Source organism: Emys orbicularis, chromosome 21 (assembly GCF_028017835.1).
Source record: "Emys orbicularis isolate rEmyOrb1 chromosome 21, rEmyOrb1.hap1, whole genome shotgun sequence".
In the NCBI taxonomy this organism is placed as follows: Eukaryota; Metazoa; Chordata; order Testudines; family Emydidae; genus Emys; species Emys orbicularis.
In genome coordinates, this window is record NC_088703.1 from 27,524 (window position 1) to 51,862 (window position 24,339).

General features: G+C 43.1%; 1 protein-coding gene across 1 annotated transcript in view; it reads right to left on the reverse strand.

Annotated features, from left to right (window-relative positions):
* The window catches only part of LOC135893178 (leucine-rich repeat and fibronectin type III domain-containing protein 1-like protein), a 36,128-nt gene extending 12,694 nt beyond the window's left edge, over positions 1 to 23,434 (reverse strand). The window contains exon 1 of the mRNA XM_065420976.1: positions 22,059 to 23,434. Coding sequence (XP_065277048.1) covers positions 22,059 to 23,434 — 1,376 coding nt within the window. The remainder of the gene's footprint in view (positions 1 to 22,058) is intronic.
* Between the last annotated feature and the right edge of the window lie 905 nt (positions 23,435 to 24,339).

Here is a 24,339-nt window from a genome sequence, read left to right on the forward strand (position 1 = left end):
TGTGTATCCATTATAGCATACATAGTGGTGGTATATATGAAATGAGAAGTAATTATGGCCTCCTTCTGCTTAATGAATGAAAACAGTACTCATGTCACCACTGTTATGTTTCATAATTTTAGTCTATAATTGTCTCTCAAATTACACCTATCCTGCTGAGCACCATTAGCAACTGCCATTTTAAACACAGTAGCTGAGTTGCAAATTCTCAACAAAATGTATCAAGCAGACATGATACCTGGGAAATGAATAATACATTCAGTTAAACATTTATAAGCAACTCTCTCAAGTAAAACAAACACCTCCTTGATATAATGGTTCATTTGTTTTTAACCAATGTTCAGTGTAAATCCATGTTGCTCCCTTTAGAAGCATGTGGCAATAGAAAGCTAGCTTTCACCATGTATATATTTTAAATACAAATGAGAGTGAAAAAAATGATAAATAAAACATCACTGAAATTGCATATAATAATCCAGTAAATATAAGCAATTATCATTTTGATGTGCAAGTAAAATATAATTAGTTTTCACATTATTCTATGTCATCATGGTAAAGGACGGTGAACAGCTTGTGTGCACCTAGGCGGGTAGATACGCATGACAATTTTGCAAGGTTGTAATTGCTCTCTCTTTTGGACTTTATCCTGGATTCCTAGTGCATTCAGCGACATAAGTAGACGTTCTGGGTGTGTAAGAAATACGCAACACATCTCATCTTGTGCCTGTATGTATAATACTGTATACACAAAGCAGCAGTCAGACTGGAAAAATACAAATGATGTTATTCTTCCCGGACTCTGCTGATCTGTGTTGCCAAAGTGAGATACCATCCACTATGCAGATCTTCATGATCTGATTGGACCTTTTCTTTCTTCTGTATTGTGATCAGCAGTGAAATAAAGCAAATGGCAACACCATTAACTGTTATTAAATTTCTCAGTTATCACCAATTAATATGAATGGGGCAGTTCACTTAGAGGTATTGTTTTACGCTGTTTGCAGACTCACGCAGAGATCACTGCATCAGTTAGGCTAATATAGCTATGTTGGTCAGAGGTGTGATGAAGTGTGATCTCTGACTGACATAGCAGTCTTGCAAAAGCCCTAGGTGTAGATGCAATTATATTGCACTTTTGCTGGTATTATAGCTTTTTTTGCTGGGGGTGGGGGGAGGCTGGAATAAAATATATCAGTAAAAGCACAGTTTTCGAGTATAATCTGCATCCACACTAGTAGACCTGGCCTTACATATGGATCGTATTTGCAATGTTTGTTTTGCAGTCATGAGGGAGAATATCTTTTTGGGTTTTTTGTTTATTTTTTTACACAGATTCATAGCTTATAAAATTCATAGATAAGGCCAGAAGTGACCACTGTGATCATCAAGTCCCATGTCCTTCATAACACAGGCCATAGGACTTCCCTGAATTAATTCCTGTTTGAACTGGAGCACATGAAAGCTTAGATTCTGGACCACAAGATGGCAACCACCAGGGAAAAAAATGAGAGTTTGCCAAGGCACTGCAAACTGACCCACGAGTCAAAGATCAATATATAACAGGCCTGCACAACTCGTAAAGCGGCGAGGGCCATATTACTCCAAAGAAAACAGCTGAGGGCCGAAACCCTCCGAGCGCCGACAACCCCCCCCCCAGCGCCACCCAGCCCCCCCAAAACACAACACACACACACCAGCGCCGCCCGCCCCACGGAAACAACCCCCCCAGCGCCAGCGCCGCCGAAACACACACACCCGCGCCACCTGCCCCTCGGGAAAAAACCCTCCTTCCCCAGCGCCGCCCTACCGAAACAGCAGTATTGAACCTTGGTAATATGTTATAGCAGGCCCCTAAGGTAGTATAATTAAGATAAAAGAAAAATGTCTTTTTGCTAGAAGTAGAATAAGATCTTCCCCCCACTTTGTAATCAATTGCCCTGTTGAATGAATGAGGTGTGAATGAGGAAGGCGTGGAAGGCAGGCACCTCCAGACAGCTGCAACCCTTGGAGAGGGCAGGGCCGGCTCTAGGATTTTGGCCGCCTCCCCTTTCTTTTTCGTGCCCCTCTGTCCCCGGCCCCACCCCAACTCCACCCCTTCCGAACCCCTTTCCCAAATCACCAGCACCGCCGCCTCCTCCGGCGTGCCGCATTTCTCCCCCCCCATTGCTTCCTGCGGGCCCCCCGTGACCTCCTGCCCTAGCTCACCTCCTCTCCGCCTGCTCCTCCGGGCGTGCCGCCGCTCCGCTTCTCCGCCCTCCCTCTCAGGTGAGGGAGGGCGGAGAAGCAGAGCAGCGGCGCGTTCAGGGGAGCAGGCGGAGCAGAGGTGAGCTAGGGTGGGGGGGCGCAGGAAGTAATGGGGGGGTAGAGGAACCGCTCCCCGCTCCAGCTCACCTCCGCTCCACCACCACCGCCTCCCCTGAGTGCCCGCTGCTCGGCTTCTCCTCCCTCCCAGCCTTGCTGCGCGAAATAGCGGTTTCGCACGTGGCAAGCCTGGGAGGAGGGAGAAGCGGAGCGGCGGCGCGTTCAGGGGAGCAGGCGGAGCGGAGGTGAGCTAGGGTGGGGGGGCGCAGGAAGTAATGGGGGGGTAGAGGAACCACTCCCCGCTCTAGCTCACCTCCGCCGCCTCCCCCGAGCGCCCCGCCACTTGGCTTCTCCTCCCTCCCAGCCTTGCTGCGCGAAACAAGCCTGGGAGGGAGGGGGGAGAAGCGGAGCGGCAGCGGCGCGCTCAGGGGCGCAGGCGGAGGTGGAGCGGAAGCGAGCTGGGGCGGCGAGGGCACTTTCTCCCCATGCCCCGGAGTCGGCACCTATGATGGCCGGCACCAGAATGCCGCCCCTAAAAATATGCCGCCCCCAAGCACCTGCTTGTTTTGCTGGTGCCTGGAGCCGGCCCTGGGAGAGGGGATGGGAGCCAGACCAGATCAGTAGAACAGGTCAGCCACCGACTCACCACTTGCCTCCTCAGCCCCCCTCCCCCGGCTCGCCTACTCACCCCCCGCCACTGCCTGCTCGCTCGCCTCTTCAGCCCCCCCCCCCCGGCTCGCCTCCTCACCCCCCGCCACTGCCCGCCCACTCGCCTCCTCAGCTCTGTGGAAGCAGAAAAAGAACTGTCAGAAAAGAACTGCAATGCATGACAGTTTGTTAGCAAGAGTCAGGCTAACTGTAGCCCTGATAACGCGAGATTTGTAGAAGCGAGGATTGTGTGAGGCGGGTGAGAAAGTACTGTGTGAGAAGTTATTGTGACCTTGTATAGATAAGGTGTAGAAGACCTTGTGTAGATAAGGTATAGGAAATATTGTATGTTGGCAAGAGTCAAAACAATTAAGAAATAAGATATCAAGATGGCTTATGTATAACAAAATGCAGCTGTCCCTCATTATTTTCTGTAATGAAAGGTATAAATGCTTGTTGTAATTAGGTATCAGTGAGAGAGACCTGCTTGGCTCTCTCCCTCTGCACAATTGTGAGAGTGAATAAAGCTTCTGACTTGCTGTACCCAAACAAAAAGTGAGAACTCAGTTTTTCTCCGACAATTTGGGGGCTCGTCCGGGATGGCAACGCCCTCAGAGGCACCGGCAGTTACTACGGATCGTTCCCCTTCGAACCCCATGGCGCCACAATAGAGGTAGGAGACCTTTTGAAATCTCTATTGGGGTGTCGGAGGAGGACTGTCCGTGGGGCCGTCTGTCCCTGTTGGGCTCACGCCATCCGAACTTATTGACTGTGCAGCAAGGTCAGATGCTGAGCGGCGTAGGGGAATTGTTTGCCGCCCCCTGTATGCATATGCGAGGTGCATAGGATTGCACCTGTGTTGAGGGGTTGTTACCGCCTCAGCAGGAGGGGTTTTTACTGCCTCATAGTCCGGACAGAGGGGTTGTTTACCGCCTCAAGAGGGGTTTTTACCGCCTCGAGTGATGCATCGAGGTACTTGGGAATAGTACCTGAGGTACTTGGGAATAGTACCTGGAGTAAGGCCTTGGTGTGTGTGTGTGTGTGTGTGTGTGTGTGTGTGTGTGTGTACACACCAGTGTGAATTGAGTGTTACCGGAAGACGCCCAGAGTACTCTGCGAAGTCTTTTGGCTCGTGACCAGAACTACTCTAACGCAAGCCCGGTAACTAGAGGATCTTTTAGGAGATCCGACCCACGGTACGCTAACTCGGCCTGGCATCGTCCGGCGAGGAGGCTGCCTGGGTCTAGGAGTGTGTGAACCCATCTTCCCTCCCCTTTTCCTCTCCGTGTGAGCCACTGACAGTCGGACCATCTCACTGGATGCAACAGAGTAAGCGGCGCCGTCTCTCTGAGATTAGCCGACGCTCTTTGCTGAAGGGAGGTGTAGGAGGTCATGGCTATCCTCGTTAGTCTCTCCTGTGTGAGTACCCTGTAGGGAGAGATCCTTAGTTTATATGCCGCTAGCGCGGACAGGGCATCCTCCTCCCTGTGTGTGTGATTGGAAAATGGGTGGGGGACAGTCTAAGGATTCCCTCTCACCCCCTAAGGGTACCACAGCTTATTTTATGTACGTACATTATGGTCCATCAACCTGCAGGTATTTAGAGAATTGGAATCATTACACGCGTGAAAATTCATCTAAACAATGCCCACTAGAAGGTACCTTCAATCTAGATAAGATCATACATCTCAGAGGAGTTTTTAATCACCAAAAAAGAAAGCCTCTGACACACAATGGGAGCAATTTGTCTATTGAGGAAAGGAACGGGTTAATTTGAAATTCAGCTTGGTCCAGAGATAAAGAGAAAGTTAATCTGCGTTCAAGGTCAAGAATCAATGCAGACCAGGCTAAGTACAAAGAAAAACTACTTTCGGCCCCAGCTGGCTGTGAAAAAATATAGACATAGTCAAACCAAAGGCAATACAAGTTACAGTGCTGAGATTACATTTGCAAAGCTTAACTGTCCAGTGAGATCCAACAGTCTGCCTTTGCGACCCTGGAGCTGGCGTGGTTTGGGGACGCTGAAGAAGCCACAGGCAGCCGGCCTGGACTGGAATCACTGAAAAGACGCCCCAGGAGACTTCAGGGTGTAAAAGAACTGCCCTCCCAAGAGAGGAAGCAAGTTGGAGATTGCACAGCACCTTCTCTCAACGTTATACACAGACGTGGCCAGTCTGGACATACGTGTGTGAGTATGAAAGTGTGCCTACTCTCAGCCGCAGTAAGTCTGAGAACCGGAGAGGGATTTAGCATTCCTCTCTCCACCCCGGTTGACCGGGAAGGGTGTCAGGTGGATCTACCCCAGTCGTAGCAGGACTGGGCAATAGAGAAGTTGGAGTAATAGGAAGAGTTGTGTACTTGATAACTAGAATTGAGCAATTAAAAGCATAGATCATGAACCAGGCAGCAACTCAAACCTATGCCCAGGGCAAGTTGCAAGCCTTGAGACAGGACTTCCAGGCAGAAAAGGAAGCACTGGCTAAGCAAGTACCGGTCCTTCAGGGACTTGTCAGAATTTAACCATTTGTGTTTGCATATGCTGTAACAGCAGTGTGTTTGCCACAAGAGAAAATTGAATAGTTAAACGCCAATGGGCCCTGCGTTTTGCCCAAGTGGCAAGCCTCACGAGGGAGGACTCGGGTAGCCTTGTGAGTAAGAATGTTTAAGAGAAGAGACCAGGAAGGGTGGGGGCTAGTTGAGAAGCCCACCCTCCTATCTAAATTGGTAGGGAAAAAGCCGGTGCCCATGGAAGGGACGGTTCAGCGAGAAAAGCAGGATTGGGCCCAAGCGGGCAGGCAATAGATAGAGAGATTGGAAAACAGGTTGGAAACTTTGAGGGCATAGTGGAAGGAAAGGAGTAAGTAATTATAAGCATGGGGATTTCAAATCCCCAGGATAATAATTGGAATGGTAAAATCTGAGTTGAGTTGGGTGTCGTTTTGGGAGACAAGCAAGTGATTTAAGAAAAGAGAGTGAAAAGTTAACTCTGTAGTTGCTAGAGGGAATCAAGCAGTGAAACTTGGTAGGAATGTCTGTAAGTAATTCAGGCAAGAGGTTATTTAAGTGGAATTATTCGACTATGAATACGTTAGTCTAATTTGCTGAAGAACACTCCTGCTGTATACAATCTGTGTTTTATAAGTTTGAGATGAATTGGTATTGTTTAAAGTTGCAAAAACCGAAAATACTTTTGCCAGACACAGGAAACTAGTGTTGTTTAATACGGTGTTTAGCATTTAATCCTTAAGGTGACTTAATGCTTTACAAGATTTAAAATGTTTTAACTAAAGACCAAAGGTTGTGGCTGCAGCAGGGTAGTCAAAGCCAGGAGAATAAAAGATTTGAATTTGTTTTTGGGTAACAAAATAGCAGATAAAAGATCTGGTAAAAAGATAGAGAAGGACAGTGCCCCTGGCTCTGTGTGGTCGAGCTGTCACTTTACTAGGGGTGCATGGAGATTTTGTAAGCACAAAAGAAACAGTTACACCTTGTGTAGAAATTGATGTGGCTAGTGTTATGGAAATTGAATTGTGGAGAGGATGTGCATTTTCCCCAGAACATGTGCAGTGTATATTGTAGCAGAGGTAAAAGAAATGCAAACCTACCAGTATAGGTTGTGTTGTCTTTTTCAGATCACTGGGTGTTTGAAAGCAGGAGCTAGAAGTAAAAGGCAATCAAAAGTCTGGGAAAGTTAATTGTGTCCCTTTTAAAGTAAGAATCTTTAAGCTGTGGATAGCTTTGGATCTGGAAGCAAGCCAGAAAGCATCTGTATTAATGCAATTTTCTAACTAATAAGGTAGAAGCCACTGAAACCTGGGCTGCCTATGAAACAAATACAAGGAAATATGGGGTAATTCCTCTGTTTTGTCTAAAATCAACAAGAGTATGTGTATATAAAGGAAATATTTTAAGCAATGACTGACTACCCAGAAGGGGTAGACCTCTGTTCTTTTGTCTTTCAGATCATCAGAGAAAACGGATGCCAGCTGAACAGCATTCAATGTACCATGCATTTACTGGTACAATAGGAATTATTTTTGTGTTCTTTGTCCTGTCTTGTGGTGTTTGTCTTGTGGCCAGAATTGTTGGGTTTAATAATTTCATAAGACAGTCTAGTTCAAAATTAAATAGAAGGGTTAAATCAAAAAAAGCAGATACTTGTTTTATTCAACTTGGAATACAAAAAGTGTTTGGATAAATCAGGAAAATGTGATATACTAAAGTCTAATACAGTTGCTTAAGTAAGAAAAAGAAACTTCATTGGCCAGATTTTTAATTGAAAAAATTGTTGTTAAAATTTGCATACCAACAGTCTTTGGAAGCAAGGACATGGAAGGTTAACCCACTCCCCATATTGCCCATGGGATCCTTCTGGCTACCTCAGATTTCTAGCCAGAGGGCTGGGGAGGGAGGAAAGCTATTGGACACCTGAGGTTGTACCGAGTGAACTCCTCAAAAGTGGGTGTGCTTGTCCTGGTTTGTTGCTCCAAAGCTCTGTAATAAAGTTATTTTACTGGAAGGGTGTACATGGCATACATTGAATAAGACGACTAATGTACTGTATAATGGCAATGTGTATGTGTTCATTGTTGGGAAAAGGTGTATGAGTGAAGAGTGGACGTTTCCTTTGTAGGTTAAAAGAAGCCAAGAAGGGGAGAAGGAAAAAGAACAGAATGAGTTAACTGAGGAAAAAATAGCTAGCAAGCTCAGTCCAAAGATAAGACGTTGGCCCCATCCAAGGATACTACCCACAGCTAAGACTTGGCTGACAGCCAAGAAAAGGGGGGGCCTGAATGTGCCCAACAACTATGATATCTGCAAAACACTGCCAGGCATTAATGAAATGTGTTAGGTTTCTTTTCTCACAGATAAAAGAAGTGCTACCCAAAGACCCTAGCAGCCCTGCCATTCATTGAAACAAGGAGACTGAGTCTATGTAAAGTCCATCAACGAAAGACTGCTTTGGCTCCATGCTGGAAAGGCCCTTTCCAAGTCCTGTTAACCACCAACACCGCTGTGAAGTGCCAAGGACTGCCCACCTGGAACCATGCTTCTTACTGCAAAAAGACCCCTCCACCTGGAGAGGATTCTCCAGCTGCTGATCAGCCTATTTCTCCTGCTAGCTCTGCTGTGCCTCCTGGACAGCAGGGAAGGAGGACAAGGTGAAGTGCTAGTAACCTCTCCTTTGTCCTCTGACAGATCTACAATGCCTTTGAATTCTTTTACAGGAATCACACCAGTACAGGGTGAAGTGCTAGTAACCTCTCCCCTGCACTATGGTGAATCACAACTGCTTTTGAAGAAGAAAAGAAGAAACACTCGCTCTGCTGAAACCACCAAAGTCCAGGAATTCCTGACTACAAAAGACATTAAGAACTGGCCCTGGTGGAGAAGACGGAGCATCGTTTATTGGCAAGGAGGGAACTGTGGGGACCGTTCCTGGGAATGCGGGGTCCAGTGGTGGGGTGGATTCTTTCCAGGGGCAGGACTTTGTGCTTATGGACAGGTACCTTCAGGATGCACTGCCCTTCCTAATTGGCTTTCAGAAGATGAATATCAAAACCGCCTTGCCACCACTAGGACTACACCCACTAGTCCCTTGACCCCTGCCACCACCACTGTAACTTACCCAGATACAAACCGTACTGTATATTCCAATGAAACCCATTGGCCAAGGCTTTCACATCTTAGTGATTTACTGAAATTTTGTTCAGAGAAATTATTCTTTAAAGTTCAGGATAATGTATATGAGCAAACAATTGAATGGAAAACAAATGGATCAGTAGAGATAGAAATACATGATATCACTACCAGCGAACCCCAAGAATTAATAATTGCAATTGATGGGTTCTATAGTGAAGTAGATATGATGGTTGTTCCTGGAACTTGTACTGTGTTAAATGAGAGAGGCCCTTATTGTTATTTGGTCACCCAATTAGTGAATAATCAGACAAATACCCAAATTGTTCACAGGGGGCTGCCATTAGATTAGCACAACAGAGGGCTTGGGTTATTTCCTCTAGAAAGAAGAGAGACTTGACCGGATCCCTGTGGGATGGGGCCAATAGTGCAGCAGCAGTGTGGAATATTTTTAAGAACCAGGAACATGATGAGAAATTGGGCCAACTAGAGAAGGCCATTGGCCTTGTTTCTGGAGCACAACTAACCCAGGTACAGGCTGGAGTTGGTGAGTTACATGTTATTTCCGCCCTTAGTTCTATGACCCAGAAGTTGCTAAGAGAGATGGTACTGAATATCACTGAGGCTGGGAAGGCATTGCAGTGGGATCTAGCATGTTCAGAGACTCAGGATTTCCTGAATGACCAGCTGATGTCCATTCGGAATGATCTAGAACATCAGGCTTGGCCCACTGCCCTTACAGACACATCAGGAGTACCATCTGATCTGTGGCCATGGAGACTTACTTGGAAACTTTCTGGATGGAAGTGCGGACGTTCTCAGTGCTCCTTCCAAGCATATGGACCGGTAAAGGGGGTGTGGGCTCCTACATACCGTATCCTGCCGGGTCCATGGGGAGGATGCATGTGGGATTGGATAATTCACCGAGACATCTGGGAAATTAGACCACCTGATATGCCCAATCGATTTTTAGTCAGTGCTCCTGGGATTACACCTCACATTTGGATGGGGTTAGGAAGTCAGTGGACATTTTGGCCATTAGAACCCCACAGCTTCAGTGTAACCGTAAACTGGAGCCAGGAGAAGTTGTCACTGTTTATGACTACGTTTGCTGGGAGGGTAGGGGACAAGGAACTACCCTGACAGGACACTTACTTTTTCAAGCTAACGATAGCTGTGTGTATGTTAATGACACCACATTACAAGACATACATTTTAATCTCACTACCACTGCAGGCAATCATATTATTTACTGGCCTGCAGATAGAGCTTTCCAAGTAGCCCTTAGGTTCCAGATACCCTTTAATTGGACTAGTTTAGTACCTGATAGATTTCAGAATTTGTTTTCACTGTTACCAGAGATTCAGAAAATCTCTGAAGTACAAGGGCAAATTCACATGCTTCAAAACATATATCAAGTTGAAAAGTATGCCTTTCAGACTGCTTATAGAGTATCCACTTTATGTACTAAGTATAATGTATTGTGCTTTGTAACTAAGGCTGTACAACAACCCCATTATAGTTTTGCTATGGGAATGTTATTGCTTGTATTGTTATTAGTTAGCTTAGGATTATGTTATTGTTGTTGTAAAAGACGTAATAATAGTAATACCTTTCATGTTCATGCTAATCATGCATTGTCATTACATCCAATCAGAACCGCTAACATTGAAACATCTGATATAGAATCTGAAGTCCAGGACTTGATGCAAATAGAGGTTTGAGAATGTTTGTTGTACTAGAAGTACAAAAGGGGGGGTTGTGGAAGCAGAAAAAGAACTGTCAGAAAAGAACTGCAATGCATGACAGTTTGTTAGCAAGAGTCAGGCTAACTGTAGCCCTGATAACGCGAGATTTGTAGAAGCGAGGATTGTGTGAGGCGGGTGAGAAAGTACTGTGTGAGAAGTTATTGTGACCTTGTATAGATAAGGTGTAGAAGACCTTGTGTAGATAAGGTATAGGAAATATTGTATGTTGGCAAGAGTCAAAACAATTAAGAAATAAGATATCAAGATGGCTTATGTATAACAAAATGCAGCTGTCCCTCATTATTTTCTGTAATGAAAGGTATAAATGCTTGTTGTAATTAGGTATCAGTGAGAGAGACCTGCTTGGCTCTCTCCCTCTGCACAATTGTGAGAGTGAATAAAGCTTCTGACTTGCTGTACCCAAACAAAAAGTGAGAACTCAGTTTTTCTCCGACAGCTCCCCCTCCCCCGGCTCACCTGCCCCCCCGCCACTGCCCACCCACTCGCTTCCTCAGCCCTCCACCCACCCGGCTTGCCTACTCATTCCCCGCCACTGCCCGCCCGCTCGCCTACTCAGCCCCCCTCCCTCACCCGCCGCTTGCCTACTCACCCCCCCGCGGGCCGCACAGTGAGCCCACGCGGGCCGCATGTTGTGCAGGCCTGATATATAAGATATACCTGTGAGTACAGGTATCTACATAAGGCATAATTTCAATTTCCTCTTAACACACAGAGAAATAATTGGTCTCTGAAATTAATAACCAACATGAAACTGATCTGGTAAGAAAAAAATGGCGCACAGTGGGGGGGGGGGCAAGAAGGAGACTTTCCTGATTTATGTGGTTTTAAACTTAACTTTCTATTCACACAGCTATTTTGGACAGAATTATGCTGAAAGGTAGAGCTAGTTTGTGCATAATGTAAGCAATTATATTGGTAAGCCCCGTGGCCTGAAGCCTACAAGAGCTGGAAGGTAAGTGAGTGGGCTCTCTGCTGGCATCTCCTGCAAGAGCCGATGGAGTGATTTAAATACCTTATTTAAATACCAACTGCGTTCTCCGCAGTACCTGATTTACATATCAACTCTGTTCTTTGCTGTCACCTGCTGGAACGCAAGGGGAGTTGACTGAGCGAGGCAGTGCCTCATTTACATATTACCTGTGGATTGTTTTGGGGGAAATTGGGGAATAATTTGGCTATACTTTGTACTTGGTGCTGATATTTTGGAGATGACCCTGTTGTAAACCACCTGAGTATTGCCTGGACAATGACTGGGTTCAGAGTCACCCTGATGAAGAGTAATGTTTGCTGTGCTTAGGTAAGAGGCCCCAAGCAAAATTAAGAGAAAAAGATAGTAATTGATTTCAGTCTGATGCGGAGTTTGTCTGTTAAATAGTAAGGGTTCTGTGTACTGTTCTTTATAGCACTATTTTTTTTCTAAAAGAATTGAGCTAAAAGTATTAGCTGTATCCTATGATAAAAGCAGAGCAGTTTATCTAATCCTACACCAGAAACTACAGTGTATGGACAAAGCCAGGCAGCAAATCTCATCCTAGTTGAGAAACTGTCCGTAGACAGCAGAGTAGCTGATCCAGGTCACTAGCAACACCTAGGTGAGAGTAACCAATCACCATCAAATGATGAAGCAAAGTAGCAATTTGGCCCACTAAATGAGAGCTGTGACTGGTGTGGCTGAGTGTACGGAGAACAGCTGTTTGGCTCTGTGGGGAGCAGATCTGAAGGGTTCTGAGCCCCACATTTCATCTGCCTAAGAACTCTGCTGAGGCCTCCCCAACCCAGCATCACAGCTGAATGCCACTATAGCTGGTCAAGTAGTCGATTCCCAGAGCTGCTTTGGCAATTGGAACCAAGCATCTCCTTGGGGCTGCCTCACCAACTAACTGTGAGAGGGGAGCTGGGAAGGTGACAACGTCCCATTAGCCACTCATGGCTCATTTCATGCACCTTGAGGCTATAGTGGTAGAAACAGTAAAGATTTAAGGTTTAAACAAGTTGCCCTGTCATTTCCCTTCCCTCTTCCTGATAAAGTTTTCATGTTTAAACTCTCTGATCACTGTGCTTCTGAGTGGGAAATAAAATGCCTATCAATGGTGCCCAGAGGTTCCCAGGCAACCGGGTGGGGACTCAAGCTGGAGTTATTTATGTGTTAGGAAAAAATAATGCTAGAAAGTAGGATCAGGGCCGGCTCTAGGTTTTTTGCTGCCCCAAGCAAAAAAAAAATTTTGACTGCCCCCCACCCCAGCCCTGGGCTCCCCCCCCCGCACTCCCCTGCTGCCCCAGCGCTGGGCTCCCCCCTTTCCCCCCCACCAGTGCCCTCCCCCCACCCCCCTGCCACCCCAGCCCTGGGCTCTCCCCCCAACCTGCACCGTCCTGCTGTCCCAGCGCGGGTCATTCAGCAGGAATTTTGGATGTGCACAGAACACAGACAGGATTGGTTCCCATATGGTTACAGAACTGCGGTAAAGTGGAACAATTTTCAGCTTGTGTGATTGGAGGATATCTGGATGCATGTTATAAGACTGTCCTACATAAATGAGGAAAAGTTGAGATGCCTTTATTATTCTTTTGTTCCACTCTTTCTTTCTATGGGGAATTTGCCAATTCAATATCACAGTCTTCCTTTTAAACAAATAAAACTAAAAAAAAAAGAAAGAAAAAGGCAATGGCTGTTGAAAATAGCAATTCCAGTCCTAAAAACCACTGGGAAGCATTTCTTGCTCAATTTTATCCTACTTTTTCTACAGCAAGTTACAGTGGATCAGTATATTTGATTTGGGAGAAATGAAGTAACAGCTGCCCAAACTGAGCTTGAGCACTCCTGAATTTTGAGGGTGTTCAAATCTGGAAGGCAGGTGCTAGATTCCCTTTCTGAATATTAGCTATATCTGGAAAGGAAAAGTCAATTTCTGCTTCCATGGCTCAGAAGTGGAAATCCTCCTAAGTGCCTGGTACTGTATCTAAAGCTACCCAGGTCCAGAGCCTCCCCTCCCTTACTTTTCATTTTAAATTCTAGTGGGATCCATGTACCTCCCTTGCTAGGCTTCAGAAAGAGAGGGGCACTGTCCATTTAGTCCACCCAATTCCTTCTTTGGGGGCTGCAAGGTGAGGTCACACCAGTATCCCTAATCCAGTCTGGGGAAGTCTTCTGAGGGTGATATTTGGGGCAAAGCTGCCTACTCCTTGGGCACACTTGTTCCCCATTCACAGTGCCACCCCTTTCGACTCAAAGCAAGCTGCAGCATGGCTCAGCTACCTCACTCCCTACCCCTCCCTTTCCTGTTGATAGCTGCCAAGGGATTGCTGGGAAATGTAGTTCTTTCCCTGCTCCAGGGCTGGCTTTTTAGGCAGGGAGGTAGGCAAGGAACTACAGCTCCCAGGGTCCTGTGGGTTCTCAGCTCCCATGCTGGATCCTCAGCAGCTCCGTGGCTCCGCTTCTGCAGGGTTGTGAGAGGGGAGGAAGTGAGTAAAAAAAAAAAAAAGGATGGCCCGAATGCCACCCCCTGCAAATATGCCGTCCCAAGCACCTGCTTGTTTTGCTGGTGTCTAGAGCTGGCCCTGAGTAGGATCAGGCCCTTGATTGCTGCCAACATCACTGTCAGAAGAGTTGCATATTTTTGGACGCATTCTCATCGTTTGCTTTCAGCCCCTAATTATTTTCAATGAGCATCATTAAAATTATATGAAATAGAGAAGCTAGTGCAGTAGTGTAATGTCAGGGAGCCACTACATGTCCATCGCACAGCATAGGAAAGTCACTTTAGCACACTATGTTTTATGCCGCCCCAAGGAGATTGATTAAGAATGCGTTTTGAAAACCCATCTATGCACTTTTTACTTAATCTGGACAAAATGTTGTCTTTGAAAAAGAACCTAAATGAAATCAATTCCATTAAACATGAGGAATTAGTCCAGATAGATTCGAATACGTAATAAGCATGAAATTTAGCCCTCTGCAGAGGGCCAGCACAAAGATTATGCACAAGAGGGATTTAAATGAGCTGGCCCCTTGCACACAGGTGAACTTCACCCTCAATGAACATTTAAATATACAATAGTTTATTCCTTCTTGCAGGAAATAAATTCTGTTATGAAAGATTAATTGGAAAACTATCCAGATAGAAACAGAGTTTTAATTTCCTAAAACTGGTGCAATCTCATGATGATGGTGGGCTGACACAGGGAATATGACAATTTCACAGGGTTGGAAACTCCTAGTATGGAGGTATAGCACATGATATATATATATATATATATATACATACACACACACACACACACACAAAGTAACCGTAAGACACAATAAACAAAGGAGATTAAAATTGGTTATATTTGCATTAAAATTCTCAAGAGAATTTATTTTAAATAAAATATATGGCCCCTGAACAGTCTCTAAATCTGGTCTCTCTCCTTCAATGAGCACCATCCTCTAAAATTTGAAATTATACGTTAAAACTCCTATTTTAATATGGCAAGGCAAGGTCTATCCATGGTTTTTCATTTCTCTTATGCCCCAAAACATCCCTACGACCAGGGCTAGAACTGCTGAGAGAATGCAGGTTAAATTGAAAGGATACCATTGACATATAGAAGGTGCACTCAGCAGACACAGCTATGATAATATCCTCACAATATCATCTGCAATATAAGCACAATTAAGACTATACAACAAACTGCTCCAAGAGTAACCTTCTTCCCCCGCCACCCCACCAAGTTTGTGTCTTGGAGTTTTGCAGAATAAAAACTACAGTATGCGGACCTGTATGAAGCTGCCCCCCATATGAGTTCACTGGCTCTTTGTATTAGCTGCACTTAAAGATATTCATTTCTGTGAAACGTTGATGTTCTTGACAGATTACTATCTGCACCGTATTCACTGATTTCTTTTAATAAGGGTTTGCTCTTGTTTATTGTGACAGCAAATATTTAATTTTGATACGCTGTCTTCCTTTGTCAGTAATCTGACTTAACTAAATAACCCTCACCATTGTCTAGGGGGTAGGTCAGGGTTACTAATCTTCATTTTAAAGAAGGGGAAACAGACAGACAAGTTAAGTGACTGGCCTGAGGCAACACAGTTAGTGATAGAGCAAAAAATGAAACTCACATTTTCCTTTTCATTTGTCAGAAATATGCACCAATGGGGAAAGTGTTATGGGGATGTATATTCTGAACTTTCAGAACCAGACAGAATCAATTTCAGAAAAATAAGTGAAGAAAAAAAATAGAACTGATCGAATACTGAACATCAATAGCAAAATATGGTTTCTTCAATTGCTGGCTCCAGCCACCTGCCTACTTATGGCTTAGTGTCCATCTTTGGTTGGGGCTACTCACTCTTCTTTAACTGGAATTGGCTGGTTCAGGGTGTTTTTATGCTGGGGGGGAAGTGAGTATAAAAAGCACAGAGATAATCTTAAAGCTGCAGAATACATTGGCTTGTCACTATGGGCAAAATGTCCTATTTCACAATGCAAAACTGAAGCTGAGTGATTTAGGGAAAAGGAATGTGAAGCTAAAAGGAGTTTTGCACAGACTCTAAAATCACTGTGGCGCTTGGGGTGGTGCAAGTGTTAAAAAGTGTAAGTGTTAAAGAGAATGTTGATGATTTAAAAAAAAAAAGGGAGGGAGGGGATAGCTAGTAAGCCGAAGAAGAAAAAATGAACAACAGCAACTAATACTGCTTTTCGGAAGAAAAAGTTTAAATGTAGCAGCAGAGGTATCTAAGTTGGCTGAGACTCAGAAAAGAATAAAGAAATCCAAGCAGCAGTAAAAGAGAAGATGCTAAAATACAGCAGTTAACAGAGCCCAGGCCAAAACAAACAAATAAAAAATCTCACCTGTGAAAAAAGTATTCAAAGCTGAAATATAAAAATAAAATGTGAGCTACTTAATTTAGGGGAAGCCCAAAGAAAAATGAAAAGTTATTTTGATGGCCAAACTTCTGGCAAGGAGTATGAAATGGGAGTTCAGGTACTTGTGCAGTATGTCTCAGATAAAAAGTCCTTTCCAAAAGCCAGTTGGGAGGATCTTTGCTGTATCATGGACAAGGCTAGTCCATCAGTAGTATACCTGGTTCGGTTAAAGGATGGGAAACGGGTGTTGAATCAATGGTTGTATGCTATGCAGCTGAAACAGACAGAGAGAAGGACAGAAGTGAATCTACTGATGTAAAAAGAGATAAGCAAGAATATTTATTTTTTCTTTCAGTTGTTGATCACTGCGGGAGGCATAGCATGAATTAGATCATGGAATTTGTGATAAGGTGGCAGCTAACACATGCAGGATACTTCGGCAGATCATCGAGCTACCATCCATGAGTCCAGCTGCCATGCCAGGAAAGTGACTGACCTTCCCTCTGAATGTGATTAAGGACTAGCAGACTACCACAACCAATCCTAAACACACTGGAGTAACAATGCCTCCTACTCCAGAATTAAAGCAAGATGAGGAACCATGCCCAGAAACAGAAGCAGGACTTGATAATGGACTAGTTATAAATAGAAAACATCAGATTATGTCTATTAATGTACAGTACCAAATGATACCAGTAGTATTGAATTTAACAATTTTATATTACCACAGCAACTCTGTCATGCAAAATGTGTGTGATTCTATATGCAAATTATACCAAACATGGTGCAATATTTCAGATAGTCAATGGATGGGGTGGAATTGGGGAAAATGTTGTGGCCTGAGAAGGGAGAGAGTCAGGAGAAGAGAGAAAAAAGAGATATAGGAACACTACTGGGAGTTGGAGCATTGGGAACTTCAGCATGGAATCCCAGATATCACAGTAGCACTTTGAATGCTCCCCTGAACTGTGTGTGAACTATGTGTTATGCTAAACAATCTGTTCCACCTTGTATCCAGCTGTGACACTCTGAGTACATTTCCCAGATCTGAAGAAGAGCTTTGTGTAAGCTCAAAAGCTTGTCTCTCTCACCAAGGGCTTGTCTATACTTACCCCGCTGGTTCTGCGGCAGGCAATCGAACTTCTGGGTTCGATTTATCGCGTCTTGTCTGGACGCGATAAATCGAACCCAGAAGTGCTCGCCGTCGACTCCGGTAATCCTGCTCGGCGCGAGGAGTACGCGGAGTCGACGGGGGAGCCTGCCTGCCGCGTCTGGACCGCGGTAAGTTCGAACTAAGGTACGTCAACTTCAGCTACGTTATTCACGTAGCTGAAGTTGCGTACCTTAGTTCGAATTGGGGGGTTAGTGTAGACCAGGCCCAACAGAAGTTGGTCCATTACAAGATATTACCTCACCCACCTTGTTTCTGTAATATCCTGGGACCAACACGGCTACAACAATGCTGCATACAAAGAATCTCTTGAGAGGAGTGTCTCCTGTCCTATGCAGCCATAAGCATTCATTTCTTAGGGATCCTGAACATCGGGAAAGAGCACAGAGCTCTCCCATGAACTAAAAGCCTCAGGAGGCTTTCCTTCCTGTGGCTTAATATTGGGACAAGGTACTCCTCTTCCACATAGGGATTCTGGACCCAATTCTGTCACAGATTCAGACATTATTTTCAGAACAAAATCAGAAGCAATGGCCTCTATTACATTTCCTCACCATCCATTTATTGCCCTATGTTTCTGGGGAGAAGGAATAAATACAAAATAAAATCCTGGAACCAACAAATCAACCAACCACTGGTAAAATAAAATGAAACCCAATCAGACTTTTTAAACCCTGAAAAGAAAGAGGACCTAAAGCCCCCAGGAAGCTAAGAAGGGACTTCACTGTTGCTATTAAGTTCACATGGAAGGGGTTATGATTCTGTAGCAGTAGGTGTTACTATACAATAGACAGAGATATGCAAAATAAGTGACAAGCCTCCAAAAAGTCTCTTCAGTAATGTACACAAGACCAAACATTTTTTAAAATGTGTATAACAGTGTAGTGTTCCTCAATGGAGACTGTGCTACATTCCAGTGTCCGGTACATTTTTATGGGTGAGTTATAATAAACTCTTGGATGAAAAACAGGGTGTGGGGAGAAGCAGAAGGGAGCGAGAGCTGTAACTATCTGCAGGGCCTTCTAGTTTTCCATGATTCTGTGCCCACAGAAATTCATCATTCTTCTCCCTTTCTTGCATTCATATTGTGGATGCGAATTAATTTATTTACAAATGTCAACATGTATCTACAAAGACCAAAAGAAAGGACCAGAAGGAAGAGTGAGAGGCACATAAAGGAGCTGAAAGAGGAGGTAGGAGGAAACAGACTGAGAAGGGGAAAGACTTATTTAAATGATTCAGTATAAAATTAAGTTACCATAGTGACTGCCATTCACATGGTCAAGGCATATGCTGGCTATTAGACCTTGCTCACCTTCACAAAGTAGAAACACGTTTGATACATCATGTAGTTGCTTATGGTGGTTCAAGAACTGTCTGGCAGAAGCTGATTATACAGAGTTCTCAACAGTGGGCCTGGTTTCCATAACTGCCTGTGCCCGAGGCTGAAGGAAGCTTTTTGCTTTCTGTAATATTTCTACAACAAGATCCAACCACAGTCACTCTCTGAATATGCAACTATACAGATCTCTACATCTTCACACCTTCACACAATCACTAATTTATCCTCACCGTCCTCCTGTGAAACAGACCGGTTGCATTATCTCTATTTCACAGATTGGGATCATGCCATGGTTAAGTGACTGGCCCACGAACACACAGGATTAGCATGGTATTTGGAGATCGCTAGTTCTCATTATTCTGCACTACCGACTAATACATGCAACTTAACAAACATTTATGACATGGCACAAACAATGTAACAATTTCTCAGATAACCACCATACAGAATTAAAGTACAATTACCAGTCCCTGTCAATTCAGTAGAACACTTCCGTTAAGAATCTATATTTGCTAGTTACTCACTGTGGGAGCTGAACAACATATGAATTTCAGTCTTTAAGAAGCCTATTATACTATAGATTATTATATTTTAGTATTTGGAATCATTGTTCTGTGATTTGAAACATCATTTCTATGATAGCTTTGTTGCCAAACTGAGACTCTCAATTTACAGAGATCTGGGCTGTGAAATGTGAAAGGAATGTACGAAGACATTTTAAAAAAAATTCTTCCAAAGAACTCTTGTCTAGGAACAAGGCCATCTAGTAGCACCAATTAATTTAGCTGTTTTCAGATTGTCTTATTAAAGAGATTGTATGAGTCATTTATATATTTATAAAGATTTAGAAAGTTCAATAGGCATAATTTAAAACTGTCCCCATTGTTTTGGAATATGTCACAGTATCTAACTTGCCATTATTCTAGGAGATGAAGAAGGGTGTAAAATGACTCTTGTATCCCAAAGGGAATTTTTTGCAAAGAATTCAGCTCACAGTGTTTAGTGTTTCACAGATTCAAGAGCTAATACAGAATCATCACCTCCCCGTTAGCTAGTCAACAGCAGACATACTTTTAAAATTAGCACTAACCGTAAAGTAGATCACTAACTAAACCAAGAAGTGTGAAAGAAAGATACTTATTTACTGGAGATTTAGGCCTATCCAGTGGCAGTGCTAATCTGCACTCTGTCAGTTTTTATAGGCCTTTCCCTAATCATTCTAATGTATGATATAAATAACGGCCCAAACAACCCCTACCTGCAGCATCTTGTCTAGGATTAACACACTTTTCTTATGAACTTTAGGCCAAAATTTGCCCTGTGCCCCACTGAAGCTAACCAACTTCTTATAGTTTTTACTCTGATTATCTGTAATTTACTTCATGGTTTGGGGTTCATATTTCATGCCACTACTTTTCTCATGAAACGAAGCACTAAAACTTCTCGGCATGGAGTACATTGCTCTCCATTTTTCAAAAACTGGATTTTCCGAGAACTCAGTGGTAGGTTTTCATCAAGGCACAAAGAGAATAAATAAGCAATACAAGCTGACAGATATTCGCATGCTGTGGTCCCTGCAAGAACTAGACATTTGAGGAAATGTTTTCAGCAACATTCCTCTCTGGATTATCTACTCAGAGCTGAGTAAAAGCATTAATAATATTGAACCTTAGCTTGAGTTTACACCTTTCTACCCATGAGCCATGACAAATGATGCAGAAAAACATTTGCGTTTTACATCAGGACATGACAACAGCAGAATGTTTATTGTCTTCATAGGGCTAGAAGACCTAAGTGATTTAGGAGTGCAAGTCCTAAAATTCCACCTGTAAACCTTACCTCAAGGACTTATAAAAACAGTTATTTATATTTAAAAAAAAACATTAGGTTTCTGATGGGACTATATTTAGAATAGCAGAAATCAGAGATACAAAAAGTCCCATTGTAGCATCTATCCCATACCCTTTTCAGTGTAGCTCTGTTCCCTGTAATATATTTTCTATAGCATTATCCAGTCTATTTTAAATCTACTGGGCCTGATTTTCCTCTCAATTACACTGGTATAAACTGGGAATAACTCAATTGAAATCAAAGGCATTATAATACGGGAAAACTGGTGAGAGAGGAGAATCAGGACCATTATTTTTAGAAATGTCATCCTTCTGGAACCTACAGTATGAAATACTGATTGATATGCTCAAATGCTAGTTCCTGATTCAACTATAATCTTCCCAGTTTATTTGCAGAAAGGACTATAAACAGAATGACAGACCACATACTGCAAATGGGAGCAGTAACACACAATCTGCATGATGCCCATCAAAATCTATGGAGGTCAAATAGTTAAGCCAAGCAAGTTTTACAACTCCCCCCCCCCCCCCTCCAAATGGGTATTTCTGAGTCTCTAAATGCCAAATCGGTGCAAAATAAACTATATTACCATTTCAACTACATGTGCAATTTACACTGTTGAATTTAGCCCAGTGCATCCCCAAAATAGTAGTATAAATTAAATATGCGATGTTGGAAACTGATTAGGGGCATGTGCCATAATGTGTATGAGACAAAGAATTAGAAATATATATCTTCATGAGTACATTTATAGTATATATAATACAGATACATAAAGCAAGTTCCTACAATTAGTATTCTGAATATTTTCTCTTTCCTTGTATTTTTAGATGAATCAGATACATGTTTAGTTAGCCTAAAATGTAAGTAATATTTCACTGATCTTTTGCTTAAAAATACAGATGGATTCAATGTTATCCATATGCAAAAAGTCTCCATTCCTGTGATTCAAAGTCACTGCATTAACTAGTTAATGAAACTGTTTCTAAACCTCGGAAGCCATTTTGATGCAAGTAACTCTCCTAAAGCTCATGAAATTACTCCATGGCCATGCCCAGGAGTTGGAAGATCTGGGTTGTATTTCCTTACTCTGCCACAGTCTTGTTGTGAGAACTTGGGCAAGCCACTTCACTTCTCTCTCTATATATCATTTAGAAAATGTGGAGAATACTCACCAACCTCATACAGGTTGTTGGACTGTAAAGCTTAATTCCTGTCTATGAAGTGTTTGGAGATCCTTGGATGGGAGGCATCATAGAAGGTAATGTATTATTAGTAAGATTTATTATAATTCTTCAGTAACGGGAGACAACAAATGGAAAACAGGCTATGAAAAGCATTTCCCCATTGCTCCCTTCATTACACAGTTAATGCCTGCAACATACCTGGCATTACATCAGGGAATTTTAAATATACAACCATTTTCTCTTATTCCTATTTGTTAGTTCACAATGACAATTGAATTGCTATGTGAATAGGATTACCTGTAAACTAGTATATCATCAGAAGAGCTGTTATACTGAATCTGGTACATTCGTATTCCAGGGATATGATGCTGGGAAGGCCACTGTATGAGAGCAGAGGATGAGGTCAGCTCAGCAACCACAACCTTCTTCTCTTGCTGAGCTTTAGTTTCATTAGGGAAACTTGACTTAGCAGATATAAGAATGTCTGAAGGCCCAGACTCAGCATCCTTATCACAGTTGGTACTGTTAGCAAGATGAGGATAAGGATTAACAACAAGTTCAACAGAAGCTGTAGACTCTCCTGCAGCATTCGATGCTATACACGTAAATGTACCTTTTTCTGTCAAAGAAGGAGTCAAAATATCCAAAGTTCCATTCTCATAGGAAATTGTCCTAGACGTATTGGAGACCAACTTCCCTTCGGGGGAGATCCAGCGAACATAGGGATCCGGGTCACCGACCGCTTTGCACTTCAAAGAGACACTCTGGCCCTCCATAACCACCAGTTTTGGCGTTCGATGTGTTATCATTGGAGGTTCACAGACAAACTCCTGCTCTTTAATGGACCAAAAGTACTTGGCCATCAATTCTGGTGGTGAGGCACATGTTTCTAGATCATCTTCTCTGGTAAGGCGTCTCAGCCACACTAATTCACAGTTGCAGTGTAGAGGATTCCCTCCAAAGCTAAGCACCAGAGAGGATAATGGAGACCCTTTAGATTTAGCATACACAGGGATCCTGGAGAACAGGGGATCAGGGGGAATTTTTTTCAATTTGTTGGATGTCATGTCCAATCGAGCAAGTTTGTGAAGGTTTGAGAAGATTCCTTCTGGAACAAACTCAATGAGGTTGTGATCCAAACTGATTGTATTGACATTAGAAAGCTTTCCAATTGTATCCCAAGGAATATTAACAAGATTATTATAGGATAGATCCAGGTCCTCAAGTGTTTCAATAAAGTCATCTAAAGATCCAGGAGAAATATAGTTCAATTGATTGTTACTGAGTATTAAGTGGCGAAGATTAATTAAACCTTTGAAATGATCCTCATTGATACAAGTTAGTCTGTTACTATCCAAATGTAATGCATGAAGGCCTTTAAGATCAAAAAATGCATAAGGCATGATTTGACTTATTGTATTTCTTGATAGTGTCAAGTGAATAAGGTTTGTCATGTTTGCAAAATCCTTTCTTCTAAGTGTGGTGATGAAGTTATCCATTAATCTTAGTTCTGCTGTTCTCCTGTCAATGCTGGGGGGCACAAAGAGAAGCCCAGTCTTCGTACAGAGGATGGTGAAGGATGGAGATAGGTTTTGACACATACACCGTTTTGGACACATCATAGCCTTCACAGCAGTGCTAATAACCAATAGATAGATAACCAGCCTTTCCATTGTAAGAAAGATAGCAAACCTAAAGGAGAAAACAAGAAATCCAGATAAAGCCATTTTAATAACAAAAACTTTGAAAGACCATTTACATCTAAACATTTGTTATAATTATGGCTTCTGAATAAATCAGACATGCAATTCTAGGCATTACTGAAATGACTTAATTGATAATGTTAGCCTGGGAATCTGCTGAGCTAAGCCATTAAAATTCTTAGCTCACTTGATCTGGTTATCTTATCATAAGAACTCACAGGCCTGATTGTAAAGCAAAAGTACATTGCTCTCTGAGGTTAACAGAGGTGTGATAAGACTGTACGAGAGGTCTGCTATTTGTGGGAACTGAAGCACTGATCTTGAGAATCAATTACCACTCCTCCAGGATCTAGCTCTTCACGGACAAGCATTAATGATGGCTTTGGAGGTGACTTGTCCTGCCTTACAAGTTAGAAGGAAATGTTGCACAATGGTGGTAGCAAGTGAGGTAAATACTAGGGGGGGAAAAATTGAATGCTGGGGATTAAATAGGATCTATTCATTTACAGGGACCTGAAGCATCCAGAGGTAAAAGTTCTCTTTCTCTCCACACACTTTGTTTAGGAGATGTTTTATGAGCAGACCAAATTAACATTTTTTTTCATATTAAATTAGATTTTATGTTCTTCCTAGCTGGGGCCATGTCTGTGAGTGATACAGCACTTAGCACAATGAGGACCTGATTCTGACTGCAGCCTATGAGTGTCCACAATACCAGAATGTACAATAACCGTAAAGGACAAATTACGTACAATGGGCTGCACATCCACTGTCATAAATAAAAATCCATCAGTAACCACTCACAGCAAGCATAATAAAAATAAGACTCCTCAAACCTTCACTCCATTTCTTTCCTAAATGCCTGGGAAAATGAC